General features: G+C 45.9%; 2 protein-coding genes across 2 annotated transcripts; one reads left to right on the top strand and one right to left on the bottom strand.

The window, feature by feature from the left end:
* The first annotated feature begins 1,634 nt into the window (after window positions 1-1,634).
* SNF8 (SNF8 subunit of ESCRT-II) lies at window positions 1,635-9,866 on the top strand. Its single transcript, XM_061176712.1, has 8 exons — window positions 1,635-1,781; window positions 2,142-2,192; window positions 4,129-4,267; window positions 5,182-5,286; window positions 5,904-5,976; window positions 6,936-7,077; window positions 8,040-8,114; window positions 9,167-9,866. The coding sequence occupies exons 1-8, from the start codon at window positions 1,728-1,730 to the stop codon at window positions 9,302-9,304; spliced, it is 777 nt and encodes a 258-aa protein (XP_061032695.1). The 5' UTR covers window positions 1,635-1,727; the 3' UTR covers window positions 9,305-9,866.
* UBE2Z (ubiquitin conjugating enzyme E2 Z) lies at window positions 7,286-24,995 on the bottom strand. The gene is made up of 7 exons (XM_061176711.1): window positions 24,569-24,995; window positions 22,503-22,575; window positions 20,388-20,575; window positions 17,945-18,056; window positions 15,662-15,774; window positions 14,779-14,869; window positions 7,286-12,803 (listed from the first exon to the last, which is right to left on the bottom strand). Exons 1-7 carry the CDS (start codon window positions 24,880-24,882, stop codon window positions 12,633-12,635), a joined length of 1,062 nt encoding a protein of 353 aa, XP_061032694.1. The 5' UTR covers window positions 24,883-24,995; the 3' UTR covers window positions 7,286-12,632.
* Between the last annotated feature and the right edge of the window lie 1,411 nt (window positions 24,996-26,406).

Below are 26,406 nucleotides of genomic sequence, written 5' to 3'. Positions count from 1 at the left end.
GAGTGAATCTGAAGGTAGGACTATGATAGCCTAAATAATTGTTTCAGCCTTGGTCGTTCTTTCAAAATACAGAAAAACACAAATAACAGTGTTAAATATTTTTAGCAAGATAGAGCATTATTTCTCTTTCTCGTAAACATCCAGAGGCAGGCAGCCCAGGGCTGGTGTGACAGCTTGCTCCATGAAATCCTCGGGGACCCAGACTCATTGGCTCATGGCTCCACCATCTCTCAAGGCCGAAAATGGCAACTAAATATACTGCCACCGATCTCTCGGCTCCCATCCTCTTTTTTTTTTTTTTTTTTTTTAGGTTGCATGGTGCAGCATGCAGGATCTTAGTTCACCCACCAGAGATCGAACTCCTTCTCCCACCCCCATCCCCCTGCCCCCTGCCACATTGGGAGCATGGGGTCTTAACCACTGGACCGCGAGGCAAGTCCCTGCTCCCATCCTCTTTTTATCCTTTTACTTGAAACCTCTCTGGTAACATTATTCACATTCATGGTTTTGCCTTGATCTGTAGACCACTTCTTTCTGTAGAACTTCATACCAGTACATCTGAATGACAATTGGCCATCTCTCCTGTGATGTCCCACACACCTCAATTTCAACATTTTCAAAACCACTCTTATGTCCTCAGCTTCATCCTGTGGTCTCTTCCTACCTCTCTCTCTGAATGGCACCACGGAGTTGCCCAAGCCAGGAAACTGAACATCCTGCTAACTTTTCCCACCCACTCTGCCCCCATCTCATCAGTTTTACCATCCCATCTTCTTACTTTGTCCGGAATCTGTCGCATTCTCTCTATCCTTACTGCCACCATCTTAGTTCTGGCCCTCATCATTTCTACTTTGGATTGCTACAACTAACTTAAAATTAAGTCTAGGTTGCCACTAATTTTCCTCTAACAAAATTTTGATATTATTACTCCCTGACTTAAACCTCCCTTGGCTCCTTTTTTGTAAGACTCAATAATGCTATGGAAATCACCTATGGAACTTCCTGAACACACAGATAACTGATTCCACCCCAGACCTGATGAATAACAAACATAGCTGATACTTATTTATGTGCCAGGCATTGCACTAAATGCTTTGTTATATATTGTCTGGCTTAATTCTCACAACGACTTCATGAGTAGGTATTACTTTCTCAACTGTGGAAAATGGAACACAAAGAGATTAAGGAATTTGCCTTAAGTTAGTGGACCATACGTAGTGGAAGTGAGCTATGGAACCAGGTAAACTAATCCCAGAGTCCAAGTTCTTAACTGTAAGGCCTTCCCCAGTCAGAAGCTCTACGTGTGATTCCAAAAGGCACGCTCCATTAGCGTAGAACAGATTGTTTTATGTTTAATATGGAACGCTCGGCGCCCAACTCAGCGCGTAGCACGCAACAGACGGCCAGTGAGCAGCGGCGGACCTTCACTTGCAGGCTGGGGTGGCGGTGGGGGCAGTCGCACGAAATCGAGAGGGTCCGAGGCGTCCACCTGGGTGGGGAGCGCTGGGCCGCAAACAGTTTTGCGGATCCCGGCTGGAGCACGAGGTGGGGCCGCCGGGCCCTTGGCGGTGGGGGATTTCAGCCCCGCGGCCGGAAGTCTGGGCGTAGCTTCCGGCGCGCGGAGATGACGTACAGCCTGCGCATCCGCGTGGGGGAGCTGGTGGAGGATCCCGGGACGCGGAGACCCGGGGTCCCGGCAGCGGGGTGGCCCGCGGGCCACGGTGGGGATGCACCGTCGCGGAGTGGGAGCCGGCGCCATCGCCAAGAAGAAGCTTGCAGAGGTGAGGGGAAGGAGGCGGGCCCTACAGTCACTCCAGACCCGCGAGAGACAGAAGTCTCTCCGCGCAGAGCTCTGTACCCTCAAATCGCCTCCCAAGAGAATCTGACGCGGGTTTCTCGGTCCCAGGGAATTGAGTTTCTCCAGCTTCCGGTGGATTGGAATGTCAGCATCCCTAGATTCATCAGCCCTTTCCCCCACTTCCCCCAATTTGACTACAGACGAGTCGTCTATTCTACTTCCTCACCCGCTCTCCCTAAGAAAAACCATTTGCGAGACCCTCTTAATACTTCTGCGGAGGCAGTACAAGTGGGAGCCCCCAGCACCCACTCTCTCAACTTATCCTGGTCTATTTGTCTGACAGGCCAAGTATAAGGAGCGAGGGACTGTCTTGGCTGAGGACCAGCTGGCCCAGGTGAGTGGGGTGGAGGGCTCCAGGCGGCAAGGGAGATCCGACAAGGCTGGGCAGGACACCTTTGATATAAACCAGATTGTTTGGATCGAACTAAAAATAGGGCATTTGGCAAATCCCAATTTCTGGGCTGCTCAGATCATTTAGGTGACTTGCTGATAACAATAATAGCTAACATCTTTGAGTGATTACCTTCTTGTAGCGTCCCAGGCACATGTCCATTTTCTTTACATACACTGTCTTGTTCATTCCTCCTGACAATCCTATCAGGAAGGAACTCTGTTCTTCTCAGTTTAGAATTGAGGGCACTGAGGTGTTAAGTGCTTTATCCAAGGTTACATGGGTAGTAAGTGGTAGAGTTGTTTGATTTAGGTCTTTTGGGTTTTTACTTTAAATGCTTAAGAATAACATGAAAATATTGCCTAACCTGTGGCACCCACCACCATCACATCTAGGTGCTTACCAGAAGTGTGTGTCAGTGATGGGGGTGTGGCTCCTGCAGTTTCCTTCTCTAACACTTCCCTTTTCTGTACATGCCCTGTTGTTTACTCAGTTATTTTGCCTGGTGAAGAAGAGAAGGAGGCAGTGAGGCAGGGAAATGGGCCCTTGAACTGAGGAAAATAAGTAGACACAGGGTGTGCTGTTCAAAAGCTCCCACTCAGGGGAGATAACATGCAGGAATCAACTGGAAATGGTGATTATAATAATGTGTAAATTTCTAATATGTTGGAAATGAGGAGAAGTGGTTATTCTTGGTGGGTTGAAGATAGGTTGTTAATTAGGGAAAGAGAAGGAGTAATGCAAATGGGAAGTCAGAATATCCCCAAACCAAAAGTATTTAGCTTTAGAATGTATTCTGGTAGACCCACATCCCTTCCTCAGAGATTTTTTATCTACGGTTATCCCCAAGGAGGTCCTTGACTCAAAGATTAAAACAACACACCTAATTCATGCCAGGCTTCCTTTCTCTCCTATCTAGCCTTTCTGTCAGTGGCTGAAGATTTCCCACCGTGTGAATGCTGCAAAATTGATTATTAGGTGCATCTTCAATTAATTAATTAATTTCATTAGATTTAAAAAAAATTTTTATTTTATATTTGAGTATAGTTGATTTACAATGTTTTGTTAGTTTCAGGTGTACAGCACAGTGATTCAGTTATACATATACATATGTCTGTTCTTTTTCAGATTCTTTTCCCATATAGGTTATTACAGAATATTGAGTAGAGTTCCCTGTGCTATGCAATAGGTCCTTGTTGATTGCACCTTCAATTTAATAACATTTTTTTCTTCTGGGAAAAAGAAAAGAAGCACTTACAACAAGCGAAATATAATTAACGCTGTTGTATGTTATATAATGAGAGTGGTTAAGAGAGTAAACCCTAAGAGTTCTCAGCACAAGGAAAAAAATTTTTTTTCTATTTCTTTAATTTTGTATCTATATGTGGTGAAGGAAGTTTGCTAAACTTAACTGTGATAATCATTTCGTGATGTATGTAAGTCAAGTAATTATGCTGTGCATCTTAAATTTATACAGTGCTGTATATCAATTATATCTCAATAAAACTGGAAGAAAATGAATAAATAAATAAAACAAAATTTGTAAAAAAAGAAAGAAAGAAAAGGAAAGAAAGGAAGCACCATATTAGATATGCACATTGATTGTTAGATGCATCCTGACTTTAGAACAGGAACACATGGGGAAAAAAAGGTGTATTTTAGAATTGAAGAAACATTACAGCATCTTGTTTCTGCTATAGCAGAACTGTGAAGGAGAGCCAGGGATAAAAAGGAAGGGAACAGTAAACAGTATAATGGTAGGCCTGAAGAAGACAGGTTATTCCAGCCTTTGCCCTGCCAGTGGCCCAGGGGCCTACTTTTGGCATCCGATTGTCACCTGGTTGGGTTGCCCCTAACCTTCCCCTTGTTCATCCTGCAGATGTCAAAGCAGTTGGACATGTTCAAGACCAACCTGGAAGAATTTGCCAGCAAGCACAAGCAGGAGATCCGGAAGAATCCTGAGTTCCGGGTGCAGTTCCAGGACATGTGTGCCACCATTGGGGTGGATCCTCTGGCCTGTAAGGAGTTGTCTGTAGGGGTCCAGTGTTCTTCTAGGGTTGCTAAGGGACAAAGCTCACCTAGTTGTCGTCACTACTGTTGGGGCGTCTTCTATAAGGGCCTACAGGGAGATCCGGAGGATGTTGTCTTCAGGGAGTCCCTAGCAGGATAGCTGAGTATCCAGTTTGATGGGAAAGATGGAGAGGTTGGAGTGCAGGCTGAGTAGCCAGTGTACATGATCTTCCCTGGAATGCTCTGCTGTGGAATTTTTTTTATGACTATTTTTCCCTTTGTTAAAAAAAAAGTTTTGATAAAAGTAGTATGTATTCAGGCAGTCAGTCAACAAAGGAGAAAAAAGAAAACGAGAAAGTGGAAGTCTTCTGACCCTGCCCGTAATTGCAGAGATAAAGTACTGTTAACAGTTTAAGGTATATCTTTCTAGACACCGTCATCATATTTATAAACTATTTTTTAAAAATATATGGGATTATGCTGTAATTATTACTCTGTAACTTGCATTTTTTACTCAATAAAATATCTTCAATGGATTTTCGAATGCCAGGTCTGCATATTCTTTTTCTTAGCCTGTCTAGGCCATATGTCCCATTATATTTCACTGCATGCTTTGGGAAAGGAAACTCACTTTTTTAGTATCCTGAGCCAGAGTTAGCAGCCAAATAGATGGCCCACCTTTAGAACTGTCTGAACCTGTTGTTTAGTAGGAGTTACTAAGAGTCAGATCGTGTTGAGGATCCTGAGTTGTAAGTGGAGCAGAAGGACGTAAGGCTGGGCGGAGAAGACTTCCCATAGAATAGCTGTATTTTGTTAAGTATATGGGCTGCCGAAGCAAGCACTAGAATAGATGTTTTAACCTAGCTTTGAAAGAAAAGATGTAACTATTGAATAACCTAGCTTTTGTTTTTCTGTCTTTTAGCTGGAAAAGGATTTTGGTCTGAGATGCTAGGCGTGGGAGACTTCTATTACGAGCTGGGTGTCCAGATTATCGAAGTGTGCCTGGCCCTGAAACACCGGAATGGAGGTGAGGGTGGCTGGGTCCTGTGGACTGGGCTTTGGGCTTCTCTGAGAGGGAAAACATCTTGTAAGATGATCTTTCCTATCCTGCAGTCTGCAGGCCAGTAAGGTCTTGAGAAGCTGTTAGGTCCTGAGAAGTATCTTAGTGCTTCATGATGTTGAATCCATGACCGGTCTCCATGGCCAAGGGTAAACCTGAATGATTATCTCTATTCTCCAAAGGTCTTTGGCCAGGAAGGCTTAGCTCCTAGTTGTTACAGAACATATAGGCAGGTAGGAAATAGGCCTTTTTCCCTGATAGATGATGTGTCTGGGTTATGATTTTCTCATTAGTAACTATAGGCCTGCCCTGCTTCTCCAAGGTGTGGTGATGCCAACGGAGTCTCTGTGCTCCCCAGAACGTTACCTTTAAAACGATCATCCAGTGGTATCATCTTAATGAGCACACTGAATGGTCTGTGTTGAAGTTAAGAAATAAAACTTAAACCTAGTTAGAAATCATTGGCTATAGACACAGCCTTGGTGTCAAGAGAGCATTTACAGTTTTTCAGAGATGCTGCCTTTTTTTTTTTTTAAAGTCATAAAGGTAATCCTTCAACTGCTTTCTGTCCCCCTCTCCAATAGGTCTGATAACTCTGGAGGAACTACATCAACAGGTGTTAAAAGGAAGGGGCAAATTCGCCCAGGATGTCAGCCAGTAGGTTTTGCCTTCCAACCCCTTGGAGTATAGAAAGGTCTTTAAAAAAGGTGGAAATCTTTTCTCCTTACCACTCGTTCATCTAGGCTAGTTTAGGAATCATTTTTATTCCTCTTCATGATCAGAAGAAATGTTTTTATTTTAGAAATCTGAAAATAGAGATATAAAAAAACAAAAAACAACCCATTATTTCTCAAGTGAGATATTACAACTGTTAAAAGTTTTGGTAGATTTCCTTCTAAGCGTTTTTTTCATGCATAAAAATAATGTGTGTGTATGTATACACTTTTTTTTTCTTTTTAAACATACTTGGGGCTGTATATACTGTTGACATTATTTGTGGTCAAGGAGACTAGAGCAGGCACTGAGAAAGGCTGGGGAAAGGAGTTGGGCTCAGAAGATGGGTGTAAATTGACCTGGTTCACTAGCCTTTGTGTGACTCCAATTTGACAAAAGGTAAAAAAGACTCAGTATGTGGGCTGGATATGTGGTCTACACATTATCTTGTGGGTTTTCTTCAATTTCAGTTAGTTGTCAACTAAGAAATCAGAAAATCTGGCACTACTGGGCCTGAATTTCCAAATGGCAGTAATCACCTGGGTTGCCCCTTTCAAATGGATAAGCATTCTCTATTTTGCCATAGTTGACACTACTCCCTATAGTCTCTTAAGTTCAGCTCACTTATTCACATTTCCTGATGGGCTCCTGGAAGCATATTTTTTACCGCTGTCTGGTGTTGGAATGGTTTGCTAAGTGGAGAGCCTGACTCCTATACCATCTCCCTGGAATGTCCAAGCACCGTTTGGTGCACTTTGACCCTGCCTTTTCACTGATGTAGTTAAATGTTGTGCAGCCTTTTGAGTCTTCAATCAGGGTATCCTGCCCAGGGCAGAGCTGAAACTGCATTGTTGCTAGGTCTGGTCTGCCAAGGGTCATTAAGCAGCTCTTCCTCACCTCAGAGACGACCTGATCAGGGCCATCAAGAAACTAAAGGCACTGGGCACTGGCTTCGGCATCATCCCTGTGGGCGGCACTTACCTCATTCAGTCTGTTCCAGCTGAGCTTAATATGGATCACACTGTGGTGCTGCAGCTGGCAGAGGTACTGGTGGGCCTTCTGAGAGAGAGAGGGAGGGAGGGAGGGAGGGAGGGAGTGTGTGCGTGTGTGTGTGCGTGTGTGCGTGCACGCGCGCATGTGCATGTAGGGGCAGTCTGGGAGGGGATTTTCTGATCTCCTCCCCTCCATCACTCAGGTCTTTTGCTGAAACTGTCTAATGGATGCACTACTCAGACCTGTGCTTATTTAGCAGACGTTTATTGAGCAGCTACAGTGCAAAGCACTGGGCCAGGCTGTAGGAGCATATAAAGATGGGTACCATATAGTTCCTGCTCTCAAGGAGCTTACAGTCTAGTGTAGACAGACATGCAGACAACTAACTGAATTTCCTTGGTGGACAGATTTTTTGATGTCTTCATAAACCTACTTTATGGATTCTTTGAAAAAATGTTTAATCTTGTTTGCCATCCTCCTGTTCCTCAGCAATGCCTTAAGCTATATCATCTTCCTCAAAATCCTTATCATGTATTTAGGGAAGACATGTTCAGTTTTCTCAATTCTGTAATGTAGAATAGAACTAAACGAGGGAGGGGGCTTTTCTGGATTGGGGAATGGTTAGGGTGAGGCAGGACAAGGGCTGAATACTTAAATATTTTAGATTGTGAACAGTTTATGATGATCACCATTCCTTCCTATCAGTTAATCATTCTGAATCTTTCCTTGTCATACTTTAGAGTTCTCTGATAAAGTCTACATTAATATTTTAGTACCAGGGACTTGACTCTACTTTTTAAGACTGAACCCCTCAACCTACCTCTGTCATCCTGAAAGTCACTTCTCTCTTGCTTTCTACTGGGACCTCTAAACATTCTTCTATGCTCTCTTAGGCTTCACCCAAGGCCAGTTCCCCCTCCTGCCTGGGTAAATTAATTGTCCCTGGGCAGATGCTGGATTCTAAGGGAAAGCACACTCTTAACTGACGCAGTCCCCATTCCTCCTTCCTTCAGAAAAATGGCTATGTGACTGTCAGTGACATCAAAGCCAGTCTTAAATGGGAGACGGAGCGAGCGCGGCAAGTGCTGGTATGTGACTTTTGGAATGGCCCAGAAAAGATGGGCCCCAGATGGGAGGAGGTGGGTAGACAGATACCACACAGGCAAGAGCTTTGGCCTCTCTCTCTCTGCTGACTTCTTGCCTGGAAGGCTGCTGCTGCTGCCACACCAGAAGTAACCCCAGCATTTCTCTGAAGATGGCACTGAGAGGTAGAACTCACAAAGGCAGGCTTCCAGCCCTGGCACATGGGTACAGCCAGGCCGCCACTGCCACTGGGGAGTCACCAACACCTCTCTCTGCTGACCTGTAAAGCCTGGCCAGATGGTTAATGTGGCTTGTACTGGAAGTAACACTGTTAGTACAGAGTGAAGGGAATTACTAACTACTGATGATAATTACATTGCTATAATTATATACTATTATAGTGCATATTACATATAGTTTTATATATACACATTTCATGGTACTAATGAAAGACTGATGTTGTGAAGAGGGAGTAGCATGAACACGTAGGAACCCTGGCTTTCAATACCTTTCTCCTTACCCAGGCAGTTGAACTATAGACTTAACCTCATCTGTGAAGTGGGGATAACATAAACATTTAATGATATTGGGTAGAACCAACCCATCTGGAGCATACTTCCAGCTATAGGAACTATGAGTCCATTCTAATACTAGTATGGTCTTTCCATTAACTTTTCCAAAAAGGTTTCCCCCTAGCTGTCTGTTACTCCATAAGTTAACTGAAAGGTACTGATCTCCATTTTGTTTTAGGGAATGGAGTTAGTGATTTGCTCAAAGCCATGTAGCAAATATTTCTGTAGCCCTTCCTTCCACAACATCCCACTTTGTCGTTATCCTCTTTCCCAGCAGCACAGATTAAGCAACTTGGTGGCATTTCTCACACCTCAGGCAAAGATCTAGGCTAAACAAATCATTCTAATTTGGCTGTGTAGCTATGTGAAGGCACTCTTGTAGATTTAGTTTGAAAACCCCACTGAAGCCAAGATAGGTTTGAGCATTATCTACCTTATATTATGTAAACTCCCCTCTCTCAATTGACTTTTCCTTTTTCTGCCAGGAACACCTGCTGAAGGAAGGGCTGGCTTGGCTGGACCTGCAGGCCCCAGGGGAGGCCCACTACTGGCTGCCAGCTCTCTTCACTGATCTCTACTCCCAGGAGATTACAGCTGAGGAGGCCAGAGAAGCCCTCCCCTGACTGGGAATGCGGAAGGGGGCACAGCAGCAGGCAGGGAGAAGAGGGAGGAGCTGGTGGTGAATAAAACCTGGACAACTTTGTTTTAAAAAAGAACCAAAAAACCAGAAAAATTCCAATTTTTTTCTTCCCCCAGTATTCTTCACCCATTACTTTATTTTTTTTTTTTTAAAGTGCCTTCACATTGCATCTTTATTGGAGAAAACCTTTTTTATCCGCTAAGGATAACCTGAGTAACATAGATAACAGTGAACATGTATAAAATGACTTGCACAGGTCATCTACAAGTTCATGGTAGAGCTGGGCCTAGAATGAAGGCCATCTGTCTCCTGGCTAGACAGTCTAGTTTCTGTGGCCCTGAGACATAAATTGTAGCCTCTGTTAATTCAAACCCCTTCCTCATAAAATGTTCCTTATCTCAAACGAGCAGACCCTAATGGACCAGTAAATAGTCACTCTTTCAGTCTCTTCCAGCTTCCTTTGTAGGGGTTCCAGGTTATGGCAGCAGACTCAGCTATGAGTATGAAGGAAATAGAGGTCAATGTTAAATGGTGGTTAGAGAAAAGAAAATTTGAGGGGAATTAACCAGTAGTGGATGCAGTATTTCTCCAATTCCTGACTACCTTTTCCTCCTATAGTGATTACCAGGTCATCCCTCTAACCTTAGGGCTGGGAAAGGAAATCATTTATTGAGCACCTACCAGACACCCAGTTTTATATACACCTTGTATAGTCCTCACAACCTTAAAAGTTAAATAGGTGTCCTTAACTTTGGCAGGTGAGGAATCTAATTGACCAGAGGCCACCACCTTAAGCAGAGCCAAAGCTAGAGCCTAGGCTCACTAGTCCCCCGGGCCCACGCTTTCCTGTACGCAGCTTTGCGTGGCACAGGTTGGCAGGACATTTTGTGTATAATTTCTTCTTACACACATGGTCAGCCAAGATGAAAAGCCTCTGTACCAGAAAGCAAGAGCCTTCTATAGCAAGTAGAGAAGGTAGTGATGAGCTGGGAGGCCAGCATTAAGCCCTGTCTTCATGGTCTGAATTCTGAATTCCTAAGAAGGGGTAGTTTGCTATCAGAAAACTGAAAACCCAATGGTTTGGACTATCCATACTAAGACACCTTTCCCTTAGCAAGGGGATATATAGTCTGAGCCCATCTCTACCTCTGCCTGTCCTTGAGGACAAGCTCACTTCCTGAACAGGTCTTTCTTTCGAAGCAGCCAAGGCTAAGATGGCATTCCTCTCCTTGACTCAAAAAAAGGACCCTATTTCTTTTGCCACCAGTAGTCCTGCTTCCACCCACACCACGTAACCCAAGTTTTTGGCTTCCACTGAGCACTGTCTTTATCCCTGACAGTTTCAGGCCTAGGTGAGAGGTGCAGCTGTCAAAACGATCCCGTTCTTCCTTTTACACAAACCCTCCCACACCCATAGGCGCTTCCTCCTTCTGCCAAAACAAACTTTATTGCACCAAAAAGAAAAAAAAAAAAAAAAAAAAAAACATTATGTACAGTCAGATATAAAGACATCTCTTTGACTCCTGTGCATATATTTCCTCAACTCAAGATTAGGACGTAAAAGTCAGGCTAGTACGCCAGACATGCTCTGCCCATGGCAGGACCAAGGAGAGGATTGTCACTTGAAAGTGGGAACACTTAAATGTATGACAGGTTAACACTGGACCAACAGACCAAGGGCATTCTTCCAAGCCCTGTACTAGCTCTGGGAATGGAAGAGGGAAATTGGAAGCAGGGCCCCTTCTTGAGTCTCCTTGGGAAGAGACCCAGCCTTCAGGTATCAAAGCTAAACTTCTGTCCCCCAAGCCCACTTCCTGTCCAGTTCCTTTGCTTCCTGCCCTCCCAAGTAGGACATTCTCCTTTGTGCCCAACCCCCTTCCCAACTTCCCCAGGAAGTCCCATGACCCACAAGGCAGAGGCCTCTCTAGCAGCGGGCAGAGCAGGTATCCTCTCCCTTACATGTGGCTGGATACTGACAGGCCCTGTGTCATGTGGATCACCAATACCCCACTGGGAGACCTATCAGTAAGAATCTGGAAAGTACAGGAGAACACATCAAAAAGGGGAAGGATGGGTCCCCTTGACGCCCAGTGTCACAGGGCGCCTAAAGCACATTTTTCTGAGCCAACCAGCTAAAGGATCACTGCAGCTAAATAGATAGAGAAGCGACACAGCCAGGCAAACACCCATCAGTCAGTGACAAAGAGCAGTTGGGGGGTGGGGGGGGGAGAGAAGGGGAGGAGTCTTCAGAGTCCCAGCCCCAATCCCCTCTGCCATTGGCTACCCTTGCTCCCCACAACTCCCTGGGCTTTGAAGTGAGGAGGGGGGCTACAGGCTGAGGTGAAAACACACAAGGACAGCCAAACAAAACACAATGGGACTAGCATCAGCCTCCCCCCTGTACCCCACCCCCAGGAGTAATACCCTCATTGTGACTAGTATTTATGAAAAATCTGTAAGAGACTGTTCTATGTAGTGGCTCTAATCCCATACACACAACAGCTGTCTGCGTTGGGAACTTTTCAAATCGGTGATTGCGGGAACAAACGGCATTTTCAGCTTCTTACGGTGCCTGTGCAGGCTTTACCAAGACCTTTGTTCAGGCCCAGTCACATTTACCTTCTGTCTTAAATCTAGAATGGGTGAGGGAATGGGGGGCAGAGGAGAAAGGTGCTCAGGTGCTAGGTAAAGCTTACTCATCAGCAGCCTAGACTCCACCACTGTTCCTTCTCTTTGGTCTGTCTAGAACAGTGACTATAAATTAGGAAAAACAAAATTATGCTGGCCTGTGGGAAATAATGGGGGTAAAGAGGCAGGGAGGAAAAGGGCATCGGGAAGCCCTGCTTCAAAACTGACGACAGACAGACAGACAACCACCCAGACTGCTTAAGTGTCACAGACAGCCCCCCACCCCAACCTCCCTTCCAGATATCCCCATAAATCATTTGGGCACACTCCCTCTAGGAATTGCAATTTCTGTCTCCACCTGTCCCTAAGGAGCTGGCCCTGTGGAGAGGTGTGTTGGTTGTTTTGTTTTTGCCAGAGGCCCTCGCCCTAGGTGCTCCTGCATAGGTACCTTGGCCCCTGATATGGGATGAACACAGCCCCAGATGCTCGAGAGCCAAGGAGGTCAGGTCGGGAACAGCCTCCCCACTTCCACACCCTGGGATCCAAGCTTGCTTGGTTCTTGCCATCTTGCGGGATGATGTCACATTTGGAGGGAGATACACAAGTGCCTCTCCATCCCTGGGGTGGGGGGAAGGGACTTTGCTGGGACTCTCGAGTGGGGGGAGGGGAGAGGGGAGCAGGGTCTAAACCCTCAGGCTCCCGTGCAGGTCTGTCTCTGTCCCAGACGAGCTGCTATCAGAGTCCATTTCGGCGTTCTCATTATGGAGCCTCTCCAGCACTTTCTGACGAATCAGTCCCAGGCGCATCAAGAGGGACTGGTAGTCAAAGTGGCCCCGCTTCTCTCCAAAAGGGTCCTGTGGGGGAAAGGAGACAAGCTGGAAGGAAGATTCAAGTCTGGGTGGCTCACCCTGGACAGAGCAGCTTTAGGCCCACGTGAAACACACGCTCAACTTCTGAGCATGGGGACAGAAGGGGGCATAGCACAGAGAGTTCCCAACAGCAGACAACAGCACCTTTGTTTAGGAATATTGTGGCACGTTCACCACCCCAGATAGGTCTGGCTTGGGCCAACATTAAAATGTGTTTGCATTCCCCCAAAGCAAGCCACTGTGCAGAAGGGGGACACAGTAACGGCGAGATAGATGGGGAAGAGAAATTCAAGACCAGGACTGTAATCATTGAGTGTGCTGGTGTTTTCAATTAACCTCATACAAACTATATAAGGGGAAAATTATCCTTCATTCCCTATACTCAAAAAGGGTAATTTGCTTTTCTACGATCACAGGCAGGTCTAGAATGAAGGAGTTCTGACTTCGGATAAGCACCTGCCCTCCTCCCCACGGACCAGTCATCACATTCCTGTCCGGGTTTCTGGGCATCACTCCAGTCCTTGTCACTCGAGATCAAAGATGACCAAACATTACGTGGAAAGGGGTTAACTGTCCTTAAAGTCTCAAAAATAACTATGGGTGGGGTGGAGGGTATAAAGAAAGAAATTTAAAATGCTAAATAAGGATTATGGCAGCAAAGTAGCTTGCCCAGGGTTCAAACAAGTGGAGACCTCTTTCCTTGGCAGTTACCAAAAAGTCCACGATTTTCCCTCTCACATAATGTCTGCTTCTCCCACCTAAACTCCTTCCACACTTATGCCCACACATTACCCTCATGTTCAAGGGCCAGTGGATGTAAGTCAGTCTCTTGTGACTACAGCCCATACTTTTCACATTTGAGGGTTATGTGCCCCCAAAACTGAACTCCACACTTACTCTGGAGCTGTCAATTTCCCAGATCTTCCTCCTTTCATCACTGGCTCCATTTCCACCCATTCTCTTCCTCCCCAGATGCTGCTCCTCCCTGCCCTTCCCTCGTCATGAGTTGTTTTTCCTTCACAGACTGAATATTAGAAATGCTGCTAGATACCAGCAATGATAATTCCTGATGGGGAACAAGCTATAGCATGCATCATCCTCGATACATTCTCAGAAAAGGTTCAGGAAACAAGTCAGCCTTGAGCTGGCCCTGCCCTATGAGTTTAAATGCGGCACATAGGAGGGAAGTCCTTGAAGGGAGGATAGGGAAGCTACCATCTCTGAGCAGCACCTGAGGAAACAGAACAGTTACTCCCACTGCTGGTGGTGCTGGGTGGGTGGGAACATAGACCAAAAAGAACTGGAAAGAAACTGAAGAGGCCTTAGCCACTTATCCAAGTCACCACTTTTCTAAGCAAGTAAATGATCCAAGAGACACAGGACTGGCCCTTCAGGACAGGAAGATTCTCAACCAGTCGCTTATATTTGATCCTATTTACAATTCGGTTTAATAAGAACCTCTTCTTTTAAGCAAGCCTAAATTCTGCATTCTTATTGGAAGCAGAAGCACATTTCCCCAGTAGAGGCAGAGAATGAACAACTGGTTACCATCCTTGTATTAGATTCTTTCAACAATAATTGCACACCCAATGTTTCCCTAAGCATTCCTTCTCTTAGCACCCCCCTGAGCTAGGGATGGAATTCCAACAGATGACTCTCATAATCCCTAAGTTCTGAGAGGGCTGAATGTTCTTGGTTTGAAAAGACTACTGACCAAGAAGGGAAGGAGTTCCAGGCTAGAAAGCAGGATGATTCAGCTTCTACTCTTGAGTACCTACTTTATGCTAGGAACCTAGAACCAACTCCACATGACTTCAGTCTCTCTCTGGGCCTCAGCTACTCAATGCACCAGGTTCCTTTTGGCTCTGAACTCTATGAGAGATGCGGATGTCACCCTTGTGAGGGGGGTTTACATGGTCTGTTGTAAGGCCTCTGGAGTCAGCAGCAGGGGTGCTGTTACCTGCATAGTCTGGCCTTGAAGGTGCAGACGATCTTTGCAGGCCACCTCATAGAAGTCATAATACTCCAGGAAGGACTTCTCCATCACCCCTCTGAAAAACAAGCAGAGAAGCTTCACTTAGGAACAAGAGGGGAAGGCACCACCCCTTCACCATCTAACCTTAATGGCAAATTCAGCAGCTAGAGTTCCCAAGACCAGATTTGGTTTCCTACAAAGATCTTTCATTGGAAAATGGAAAAAGAAACAGCTGACTGCCCATGGTTGATTTCCCTTATACCCTAAGGATTATAAAATGAGAGTGACTGTTAATACTGATCATTTGAACTTCAACTTCAACTCATGACTTGCTCAATCTCATTCGTTTTCCATAGGCCATCCCTAATCCCAAACCTTACTCAAAATTCTCCTAGATACACCTGAAACATTGTAATCAACTATACGTCAATTAAAAAAAAAAAGAAAAAAAAACCGTTGCCCCCCCATTTCCTAGAAAAGTTTGTTTCATTAACTCTTTGCTCACCTAGTTTTTAACACCTAGAAATAAACTTGAACCCTAAGAAATGGGTTTATTATGAAGTACTCTACACCTCATTTGGCTGTATAACAGTTAAGTGTCTTTAGTCAAACAGGGGCTCCCTGAAGGCATGGACTATGTCTTTCCCATCAGGCTTGGCACTCTCCAAGAACCAAAAAGCTCTCTGAACTTCCTTTTGGGTAACCCCTCGGTCACTTGCTCTTTAAAAGCATGAACCACATCTTTCCTTTTTCTCTATCCTTCTCTGGTGCCTAACACTGGACTTTGCCCCAAAGGTTCTCAAATGTACAAACAAGCTAAATATCCAAAAGGAATACCAAGTACCAAGTGGGCTCTCTTTACACATACCGTAGGGGTTCAGGGCAGGGACATTTTCCTTCCATCATGTCACAGACCGCCACTCTGATGGTCTCATGCCGAATACATTCATTGTAATTTTTGCTGTCTCCTGGATGTCTCTCCTATAATGTGACAGACACCACAGTATCCAAGTACAAAATTTAGGTAAAAAGAAAAGCCAATGGGAAGAGATTTTAGGATTAGTATGGGGTACGTGACCCAAGCAAATGAACTAAGAGGATACCTTTCCCACTATATGGCAGATCCATGAAGAGCAACTAAGTCCTTGAGACCACTCACCCCGCCCCCCCCGCCACACATACCAGTACCCATCCTCTGTTATGGGTCATTTGACCTATAAGCAGCAAACCACATCCATCAGATTTCCCTAAGCCTGAAATGAAAGGCCTTGCAGGAAGGATTAAGTGGGAAATAACCATGTATGAGAATAATGGTGGGACAAAAAGGTATAAATGATGCTAGGAGTCTTAGCCTGAAAAACCTATAGATATCGGGATGCTTCCTGGTTAACTCCTTTACACATCTGTGGATTCCACCATCATTGAATTCAACTATTGTCTATCAGAAGTAGAACCTGAAGTTTTCAAAAGAAGAAACTCCAAACCTGGTCTGGAGAGCTGATAGGAACATGTGGGCGTGAACAGACGGGAGCATGGCGTTCCACCCTTTAACTCTTCCCTTGTTCCCCCCTCCCACCACCAACTCTAGTCAATCAGAGCCTTGGCTCTGATCAAAACATGTAATGAACAGGAAATACACACATGCCTTCAGCCTACCACCACGGTTCCCAATGTGCACCACAGCCAAATCACAAGGGCACTGTGGGATACTGTAAACTTTTTGAGGAAAACCACAGTATTCAACACCTGTGAAACTCCATGCAAACTACTACCTTGAGATAGGTAGTTCAGTTTTAATGCTGAATTGTATTACATTCCTTTTGATGACATATTGTTTTCACGAAGCTGGATTTTCAGTCACTACTTTAATAAATAGCAAGTAGCATATGAAAACAGGAGGGAACAGAAATGAGGGTGGTGGCTCTGATCTGATTCCAAGATTTTAAAAGTTGCGTGGCACTGAACAGGTGTACACATCCTATTATTAAGTCAGTGTAGTCATCTGAGAAGGAAGTAAGTTGTTGGGACCTAACTACTTAACAAATGGAACAGTGTGGCATTTCTTTCTGCCTGGGGAACTGTGAAAAAAACTACCAAGACAAGGGGGTTCTGTGAACCAAGAATGTTTGGTAGTTTTAAGAATAAAAGTCCCATCTCTTGAATTTCCAAACAAGAAGTAAAAATCAGCTCCTTGGTTAGCCAATGAGGTCCGTTTCCATTTCCACCTACTCCTGAAATCACGTTCACTATTTGTTTGAAAGGATGGCTTAGGGAATAATTTTTGTTCATTCTTAAAGGGTATTTCCCTTTGTTTAGGACTGCAGAAGAATCACCAATGTTAGTGTTATCTCAAATAGTTTCGAAATGAATTAAGCCGTTTTAATCATTTAAACTGAATTATTATATCTTTTGATAATATCACTGGAACTCTTTTCCTGTGCTCATGAGTAATCTGAAAGGGGCTTTGAAACAATGGAAGACTTTGGGCTCCTGGGACTACATCCTGATCTGTGTGTCCTTGTGAAAGTTAACTAACCTCTCCGAGTCACCATTACCTCAGCTGAAAATGGGGATAACATTTATCTTGCAGAGTTAGTATGAGGATTAAATGAGAAGTTACATATAAAAGCTTGGCAGTGGCTGGCATATAGTACACCCTTGGAAAATATGAGTTTTCTCCACCTTCTATTTGGCAGCACTGACTAAAATATTCTTGCCCTAGCCAATGACTGTTCCTGTGGCTCTGCAGGTAACAGTACTTCATAACTCCAAAAGAAACTCTGGCTCAGCAGCAGTCACTAGGGAGCACCTTAAAGGGATACTGGGGAATGGAGGCATACAGAAGAACACACTGTCTCCAAGAGCCCCCAACACAGACGCAGAATCAATTTCCAAATGACTCCACTGACTTCCACATGGTAGATTAATCCAAGTCAAATGGAAATAACTTGGCAATGTTATTGTAATTTAATAGGGAAAAAAATTCATTATTAAGGCACACACACACCAGCTCCTTTTTTCTCCCACAGTGACGAGTTTAATACATGGGGCTGGGCCAGGTCAAAAACAAAACAAAAACCCTCAAGCAGATCTTTCAGATCTCTTAAAACCCAATATTCTACACCCCAAAGCTGGGCCCACCTGGCCTTACCTGCTCAAAGCCAGGTTCATTGTGATAGGGGTTCTCAGTCATCAGGGACTGGATGGAGATGAGCACGGAAGAGATGCTCTGGGCTGGGCTCCAGGCAGGGCCAGTCCACGTACTGCAAAACACAGCAGAGGGAAGGGAAGAGGGTGAGGCAGAGAGAGACGGGAAAGGCCATACAGAAAGACCAGTGTACGAGTACCCCGGGGCCTGGCAGCACCATCATAAGTGACTCACTTTCTCTTTCACTATTAATACTCTGGAATTTCCCAGCCTCCATCTCACCCTCATTCACCAGAAATCACTCAACTGCCTAATCCTCTTATCAAGTGTCACAAAAGAGGGCAAAGCAAGCAAAGTAACTTTGAAGGGATTTTCTTTGGGCTAGGAGAGAAACAGTAGCCAGGGAAGTTTCCCTTCATCAAAATGAAAGAAATAAGGTAAGAAAACAGCTCCAAAGGCAGTCTAAATGTTAACCTCTACGGATCTTAAAGAGCTTATTTATTTATGGGTGGTGATGGAGTCAGAGAGGAGAGAGAAGTTGAGCACAGAGGCAGAGAAGGGACTGAAGCTCCCTGGTTAGAGGCCATGTGGTGGGGTTGATGATCGGGGATCCAGCTCTCTATCAAACCCCCAAAGAGTGTCAAATCCTCTGAAAACTACAGAACTCTGCCAAAGGACAGCAAGGGAATAAGGGGCACTTCTAAAGTGCAGAGGGTTTGAAATAATACATGAACAACATCTTCAACAACAGAGAAACACCAAAGTTGCTCCTCTCTCTCATATGCCTGATGGAATGTTGGGAGAAGGAGGGAAGCTTGGACATTAAGGACATTTATTTTTAACTCAATTAATTGAAGAGATGGCACCTGAGCTGGAAACTGAACACAACGTGAACCAGGACTGGCTTGTTCAAGTTAACTCGCCACTTCCCTTTCCCTGCTGGCCTTGAGGGAAGGGCAGAGTAAGTGATGGGGAACAGTAACCTCCTCAGAGCTCGCCCTTCAGTGCCTCTCAACCTCTCCTCTCAGCTTCGGTCCCCCAGGAACCCTAGACCTTGTGCTCTCCCAAGCGTCTAGTATTCGGGGATTGAAGTCAACAGGGTAAACTCATTCAATTTCTTTTGTAAGTCAGCCCAATATTTTTTTCTAGGTAGGGAGGAAAGGAATGCAGCTGTTAAAGTGAATAGTCAACTAAGTACGCATGGGAATTTTCTACTCTGATTCTTGACAGCAAATTTTCAAATTCAGAGTAGCTTCTCCTTTTCCACCCAATACTTCTGCCACTTTTACCCCACCATCCTACTTCCCCTGTTTCTACCGTGAGCTGATGTTTGCTCGAAATAGTTTTATATTGGCCTAATGAAGGAAAACCTAATACAAAAACACTTTCAAGAACAACTTTCATACACAAACAACAACTAAGTTTCCTTACCACTGTGGTTTATATATACCACTATCCTTCTAGCACAGACAATCCTATACCCTAACGAGATAAAGGACTTCTTTAAGGACAACCTCCTTCAAAGGACTTTCTCACTGCCGCAATCACAGAACATATTCTTGGATCTGAGAGAATTGGGCAGAGGGAGAAGTTTGTTTCAGCTGCCTTTTCCCTACACAAACCTAAAAATGTATTGGATTGGACAGGAAGAAAGAAAACAGTATCACCAGTCTGGGCAACTTTCTTAACTTCAACTTTTACTTGTTCTCTGCCCCAGGGAAATTCAGACCACACTAAAAAGACCAATCCAGAATATGCTAGAAGATATTTCCATTCTGAATTTTTAACCCCCGAAGGAGATTAAAAGGGAATGGATGAGAACTACATGAAGCAAAATCTTGGTAGCACCCAGAAACAAAAATGTACTTGAAACATCTGTGTTTCATATTTGATGTGACTTCCAACCTCAGACATTTTTCATCCAGTTGCTAAAATATAATCATCATCATCACCACCACTGCCTCCAAAGCCACTCACGAGAGACTCAATAAGACATTCACAGCCTTGAATGGCACAGGATCTGCAGCCTTTCTCAACCTGCTCAGGAGAGAATTAAGCCCTGATGCCCTAAGGGAGTGGTTCTCCAACAGTTTGCACCAGAATCACCTGGAGAGCCTGTAAGACACAGACTGCTGGCCCTACCCCCAGAGTTCTTGATATAAGTCTAGGGTGGGGGCCCAGACTCTACATGGCTCTAAATTCCCAGATGCTACTGCTGCTCGTGGTGAACCACTTCACTAAGGCATCCATTGTACGTCATGAATTAACTTCTTTTTCTGCATCTAGAATGACAGTAATCAAGTACCATCCGGGGGAGAATTGAGGAAACAGTCACTCCAATCATTTTCTGTGTCCTGTGATTCAGATGAGAAACCTGGTTGATGAAGGCTGGCCTAGAGTAATATTTGCTAACAACCAACTTGGCCACTTAGAAGTCTCCTCTTACCCTAGAATACTCAAGCAGACTTTCCCATTGCGGTAGAAGTTGGGGTTAAACCTCACTGTGTTATTGCCCGTTGTCATCAGTTTGACCCGAGGTGGGTGGATGGGATAGTCGGGCGGACACCGAAACACGAACAGGAAGAAACCCCCTTCATAAGGAGTGTCAAATGGGCCTGTGATCAATGCATGAATCTGCAAAATAAAACCCCATCTCAAAATTGTGAGGTGATGTCCCATCCCAACCCTCCTGACTTCCACTTGCTACCCACGCCAGAAGCAGGACCTTCATCTGAATCGATATTCCATATCCTCACCATGAAATATGAATAGCCTGTGCTCACTCACACTAATAAATATTTTTGGAATTTTAAGAAACCCCATTACAGTGTAGTGGCATCTTACTCAGGGGTTACATTCTGAAGTTAGAGCCCAAGGTGAAAATTGAATCTAGCCAAAATCACCCTTGAGTGTCCCTTAAAACTCCCTTAAAGCATGTTTTTTGTTCGGACGTCCCTGATCAGTATTTTATATAACAAATGGATAGAACACCAACGTGCAAAACATAATATACATCTGTAAAACATTGTCCTAGCATGTTTAATTTTAAGAAATCAATACATATTTTTACTGAGTACGTATGTTTGGATTTGCCTAGGTTAAACATGCGTACGATGCAACTCCACCCTCCATTTATGTGGCACAAAGGGGAGGAGATGAATGGAAAAGAAGAAAGGGATTGGAGGCCACAGCACCAGTGCCAATCCCAGGGCAGAGCTGAGGGTTGTGATGGAGGCCTACGGTGTCTGTCTCCTCCGCAGAGGATCAAACCTACTGTGGAGGATGTGGCTCAGGCAGCATCCAGCTGTGTGAAAGATACAAAGAAAAATGGGGAAACTCAGGGTCCACTCAGAGCCACAGACTATCCCCAGAACTTTCCCCAACACTGTAGGTTAATAATAATATAAAAATATCAGCAGCACTTCAAACAAAACACTAAATTCTCTTTCTCCAGCTGTGATTTATTGAACAAGATTTCCCTTCTTGAAGGGAAGAAAACCTAACTGACTCAGTTATATTTCTTCATCTACAAAGGCTCCTAGGCACTTAAGTCTGCTCAGAATTTAAACAGCAAGAGGAAAAAGGACCTGCAATCCAATGTCTCTGTCTATAGTCCCCACCTTGCCCTGGTAGCATCCTATGTTATCTTTTAGCCTTCAGTCATTTGGAATAGCAAGCTCAAACGGTATCAACATGACATCAATTCTGGGACCCCAGGGACTAGCATATTAACACTAATACTTGACTAAGAACAAGATGTCCCAGGAAAAACATTTCCAACCACATAAAAAGAAAAAAATCAATTTAAAGGGAAACCTATTCAAAACAAAACAGACACACAAATAATACCAAATCTGAATTTTTACTATAAGAAATTTGACACTACAAGGAGTTTTCATTTAAACAACACTAGATTTAGGTAATCTGATTTCTTCCCGATATCAGTTGAAGTAAAAATTCACTTCTCAGGGTAGAGCAATCAGTGACAGAGAAGTCTAGGTATCTATGCTAGAGGAATTTAAGCTTTCTCTGTGTCTGTGTGTGGACAAGAGAGGAACGGTCTTTGGGGTGGAAAGGATATTCAAAAGCAATCAGTAAGGACAGGAGCCTCTACAAGGCCCTGTAACTACAAACACTGTTCACTCAAGCTTGTCCCATCCCCAACCTTCTTGGCATCTGACTTACAGCACCACACTTAAACGTCAAGAGTGGCAGGATGGGGGAAGAGTTGGCTAGTACAATAGGGTGACCATATAATTTATCATCCAAACTGGAGCATTTCTGAGAGGTAAAGAGTGCTCTATTAATAATTAAGCTTGGACAACAGGCATAAACTGGGATTTTCCAAGCCAACCAGGACCTTTTGGCACCCCAAAACAGATACCTGTTCAAGGCTCCGCTCCACCTCACTGTGTGACCTTGGGCAAGCCACTTACTCTCTTGGGGTTTTGATTTATTCATCTATGTAATCAGAGATGTGAGCTGGATAATCTCTTTTAGGCTCTTTCAACTTTATGGGCCCAATTTCCCAATAACCCCCAAACCCCACCAAGGTACATACCTTAGTCATGTCAACAGTATCAGGTACAACGAACATTCCTGGAGGAGGCTCCTTATAAATGGACATGATATCCCTGTATAACACCAAGAGGAAGTGGGGGAGGGAGTGAGGGAGAGGAGAAAAAAGGGGAATCCCTTGAGCAGGACAGTTGTTATCACCTCAGTGAGGCCAGGGTTCGAGAAAGTGGTGCTTGGTACCACAAATGTTTGCACCGTCTTGTTGGCTGAGAAATCTCAGCTGAGTATTTGTCAGGCAAGCAGAGAGCAAATTATTATCAAAGGGGCATTGTTTCCTCAGGGGGAGGGAAGGGAGAGGCGGAAAAAAAAATATCGGAGATCCCAATGGTATCCGATGTCACCCTGGAAAAGCCACATCCCATTTACTCTCACTTCCTCCCACATGGCACTTCATTCACTCCCCACCTCCGAGATTCCCAGGTACTACGGCTGAATGTTAAATGAAGATTTCTCGGTAACTGGGAAGGCATAATCAACTCCACTAAAAAATTAATTCCATAAACCACACAGTGGACCGTTGTTAGCATGGGGATTATATGAAGCAAGTGAGCTAGCAGGGAGCAATAATGGCCTTCTTGCCCAGAAGACTAATAGTGTACGGACCTCTTCAGGTTGGGATGGGGGACCCTCTGAAATTGCTGAGAATCTCACAGGTGGAAGATGACATGAAGTCATTACTATAGAAGATGAGACGACTTCTAGGTCATAGCTCATAAACTAGAATGGATCAGTTGTGAGCAAGGGCCTACAGGTGGGAAATCTAGGGACTTGCTATGGTAGACGGACATAAAAAAGTGCAAACAAGCGACAGAGTGGAGGAAAAGAAGTATTGGCAGAACTCAGAGGTATGTTAGGATTGGAAGACTGAAATGGCTGAAGGAGTACAAGAGTTGAGGAGTGCTGAGTTTCTTAAGTTAAAGGTGGCAACCTTGATGGAGTTGGCAAACTGTGTCAGGCACTGGGCAAGGTACTTTACACACAGTATGCTGTTTAATTTTTAGTACAACCTTGAAAGTAGGTAGAAACATCTGAAAGAACTTGGAATGTGGGGAATGTGATTACCTAGATGAGGATGACTGTGATGGGGGCATGGGGAGAGAGAGTCTGGCTATCAGCAAACAGGTTTCAGGATTAACAGCAGCTAAAAAGCATTCCCTTTTCCTATGTGATAGGTACTATGCTAAGCAATTTCACAGAAACATTATCTACTAAATGATATGATCTGAGATCAGTCACCCAAGAAATAAGCACAGAAGGGACTTGGGCCTTTGTTCCTATATTTCAATTGGGTACACTTGCTTCAGAAAGTAAATCACATGATTCAGAGGAAAGAATACAGAAAAGAAAGTCTTGAGTGGGATATTACAAGCCAATGTGAGACTGGGTGGGGGGGCGGCAGGGGGATGGAAGCTTGAGTTCCTGGAACAGGTGTGAGAGTAGAGAGCTTCGGGGTTCTGGAAAAGTGGTTCAAGAGAAGGCTGCGGGCATGCGGGGGAAGCGACCTAGACTTGGGGAGGGGACTCTGTGGAGGGGGTTGAGGAGGCCGGGAATAAAGCCAGGATGGCCTGACGTCTCAGGCCGGGCAAAGCAAGCTGTGTGTGTGTCTTACAAACGGGGCTCGGGAGGAGACGACGCAGGGGACCGCTGAGGGTGGGGCCTCCGGGCTGCATCTAACAAGGCTGGGGTGGAGAAGGGGGGAGAGGGGCGGTGCGGAGGGCGGGAGGGGGTGTTACTGAAGCGCCGAAGGGTCGGGTTTCGGGCGGGAGGTCGGGAGGTGTGGGGGAGGGTGTCCGGACTGGAGACCGAGGGCTCAAGGGAGGTTACCGAGGGGCGGGGTCGGACCTGGATACGCGAGGAGGGGCTTGGTGCGTGTGGGGCTGGGGGCGGGGGGAAAGGGGACTTGGATCCCGACGCTCCGGGCTGGCAAGACGTGGGCTTTGGAGCTGGGCCGCCGCGAGGGCAGCGGGGGTGGTAGTGGGACAGGGTGGGGGCGGCGGGGAAGGTCGAGCCCCGGAGCTCGGGGCTGGGGGAGGAAAAACCCCGGCTCACCGCTTGATCCGGAGTAGACACTGCGGCGCGGTTCGCTCGCCGTCCCAGTCGGAGCTGAGTGTGGGGTCCCAGTGGCTAAGCAGCGCGGCCCCGTGGGCAGCGGCCGAGGGCGGGAGCCCGGGCAGCGGAGCCAGGCCGCTCCCTGGCCCCCCGGCCCCGCCCGCTGCCGCCGCCGCCGCCCACACATCCGGCAGGAAAGGCGGCCCGAACCCGCCGCCGCCGCTAACGCCAACAACACCGGCGACGCCGCTCGCCCCGGGGCCCGCCGCCCCGGCGCCTGCCGTCGCCGCCTCCTCCGTCGGACTCTCCGCCATCGCTCCTTCGCTTCCGGGACTGCTCGGCAGCACGTCCGCCGACCAGAGCGGCCGCTGCTCCCTCCCGCTCCCCGCACCACCGAGAGCCGGGCCAGAGTGTCCCCACCCTGCACTTCCCCGGCCTGGGCGGCGTTGGCTCCGCCCACCCCCGCCCCGACCAGCGAGAGGCGCTCTGCAAGAGCGTCCACCCACAGTCCTCCAGGGCGGGCGGGGGACGGAGCTCGCCGGCCAAACGAGGGTACTGGGCCTGCGCGGGTCCCGCGCTTTGCGGGAGGAAGTTCTGAGGCGGGTCCGGGCTCGTAGGTGCAGTTGAGGACCCAATTCCAAGGAATATTTTAGTTTCAAGCGTTGAAAGGGGAGGAGAGGAGGACCATTTACCACATCTAGGAAAGCGACCCTCAGACGTGCCCAAGGGGTAGGACTGGGGATCCAGCTTCCTTGTGGGGAGGTGCTGAGTAGAGGAGTTGACTCGCTTAGGGCCCTTCCTGTCTGAAAGTCTCTGTGATTTATCCTTCCTGCACCCTCACCCACGGAGGGCAGGCTGCCATTGCCCCCTGCCTGCAACAGGACCAAGAGGAAGGAAGGAAGGAATCAGGAACTATGAGTGAAAAACTACCTCGTTTTAGAGTTTATTCGATATATATTTATGAAGGACCTGCTAAATGCCAGGCACTTTTGCTAGGCGTTGCCATAGGGATAATAAAACAAACCTAGAGAAGCTTGGTAAAAAGAAAATCAGGCCTCCTGACTCCAGGCTCAACATTTCTTTCCACAAGTCCTTGAATATTCAGGAATCAAGGGGCTGTGAGTTTAAATCCTGGGAGGATTCCTCAGGACTTTACTGAGATTAAGCTGAAAAAATAAAAGCCATCAAAAAAACAAAAACAAGCCATCAAAAAAAAAAACTTTCCCTTTTCTCCCTATCAAGAGTACAGGATCATAATTTAACACTCCCAGCAAGACCTCGGGCAGCACTCAGTAACCAAACATACTGATATTTCAGTAGCAAAGTATATGAATATTCATATTAATTTGGGTACACTTATGAATATTCATACGAAATCAGCCGAATAGCCTCACTTTATTTTTAAACTTTTTTTATTTCTTTAATGTATCTATTTATTTATTTTTATTTTTGGCTGCATGGGTCTTCGCCGCTGCTCGCGGGCTTTGTCTAGTCGCAGCGAGCGGGGGCCACTCTTCGTTGCGGTGCGCGGGCTTCTCATTGCGTTGGCTTCTCTTGTTGCCGAGTGCAGGCTCTAGGCGCATGGGCTTCAGTAGTTGTGGCACAAGGGCTCAGTAGTTGTGGCACGTGGGCTCTAGAGCGCAGGCTCAGTAGTTGTGGCTCACGGGCTTCGTTGCTCCGCAGCATGTGGGATCTTCCTGGAACAGGGCTCGAATCCGTGTCCCCTGCATTGGCAGGCGGATTCCCAACCACTGCGCCACCAGGCAAGCCCCTAGCCTCACTTTAGATTACGTTTTGCCGTCAAATTTGTTTTTTAAAAAAGAAGTCCTGTTTTCACA

The sequence above is a fragment of the Eubalaena glacialis genome, chromosome 19 (assembly GCF_028564815.1).
Source record: "Eubalaena glacialis isolate mEubGla1 chromosome 19, mEubGla1.1.hap2.+ XY, whole genome shotgun sequence".
NCBI lineage: Eukaryota > Metazoa > Chordata > Mammalia > Artiodactyla > Balaenidae > Eubalaena > Eubalaena glacialis.
Note: the sequence above shows the minus strand (reverse complement) of the source record. Positions and strands in the feature narration are given on the sequence as shown.

What these genes read in the sequence shown, in the direction of transcription:
- SNF8 (XM_061176712.1), top strand. Translation starts at nt 1,728, where the DNA reads ATGCACCGTCGCGGAGTGGGAGCCGGCGCCATCGCCAAGAAGAAGCTT. An exon ending in TGGTGCTGCAGCTGGCAGAG is followed by an intron (nt 7,078 to 8,039) that starts GTACTGGTGGGC and finishes TCCTTCCTTCAG; the next exon opens with AAAAATGGCTATGTGACTGT. An exon ending in AGCGAGCGCGGCAAGTGCTG is followed by an intron (nt 8,115 to 9,166) that starts GTATGTGACTTT and finishes TTTTTCTGCCAG; the next exon opens with GAACACCTGCTGAAGGAAGG.
- UBE2Z (XM_061176711.1), bottom strand. Translation starts at nt 24,882, where the DNA reads ATGGCGGAGAGTCCGACGGAGGAGGCGGCGACGGCAGGCGCCGGGGCG. An exon ending in GTCTGCTTGAGTATTCTAGG is followed by an intron (nt 18,057 to 20,387) that starts GTAAGAGGAGAC and finishes TGTGTTTTGCAG; the next exon opens with TACGTGGACTGGCCCTGCCT. An exon ending in ATGAACCTGGCTTTGAGCAG is followed by an intron (nt 15,775 to 17,944) that starts GTAAGGCCAGGT and finishes GTCACATTATAG; the next exon opens with GAGAGACATCCAGGAGACAG.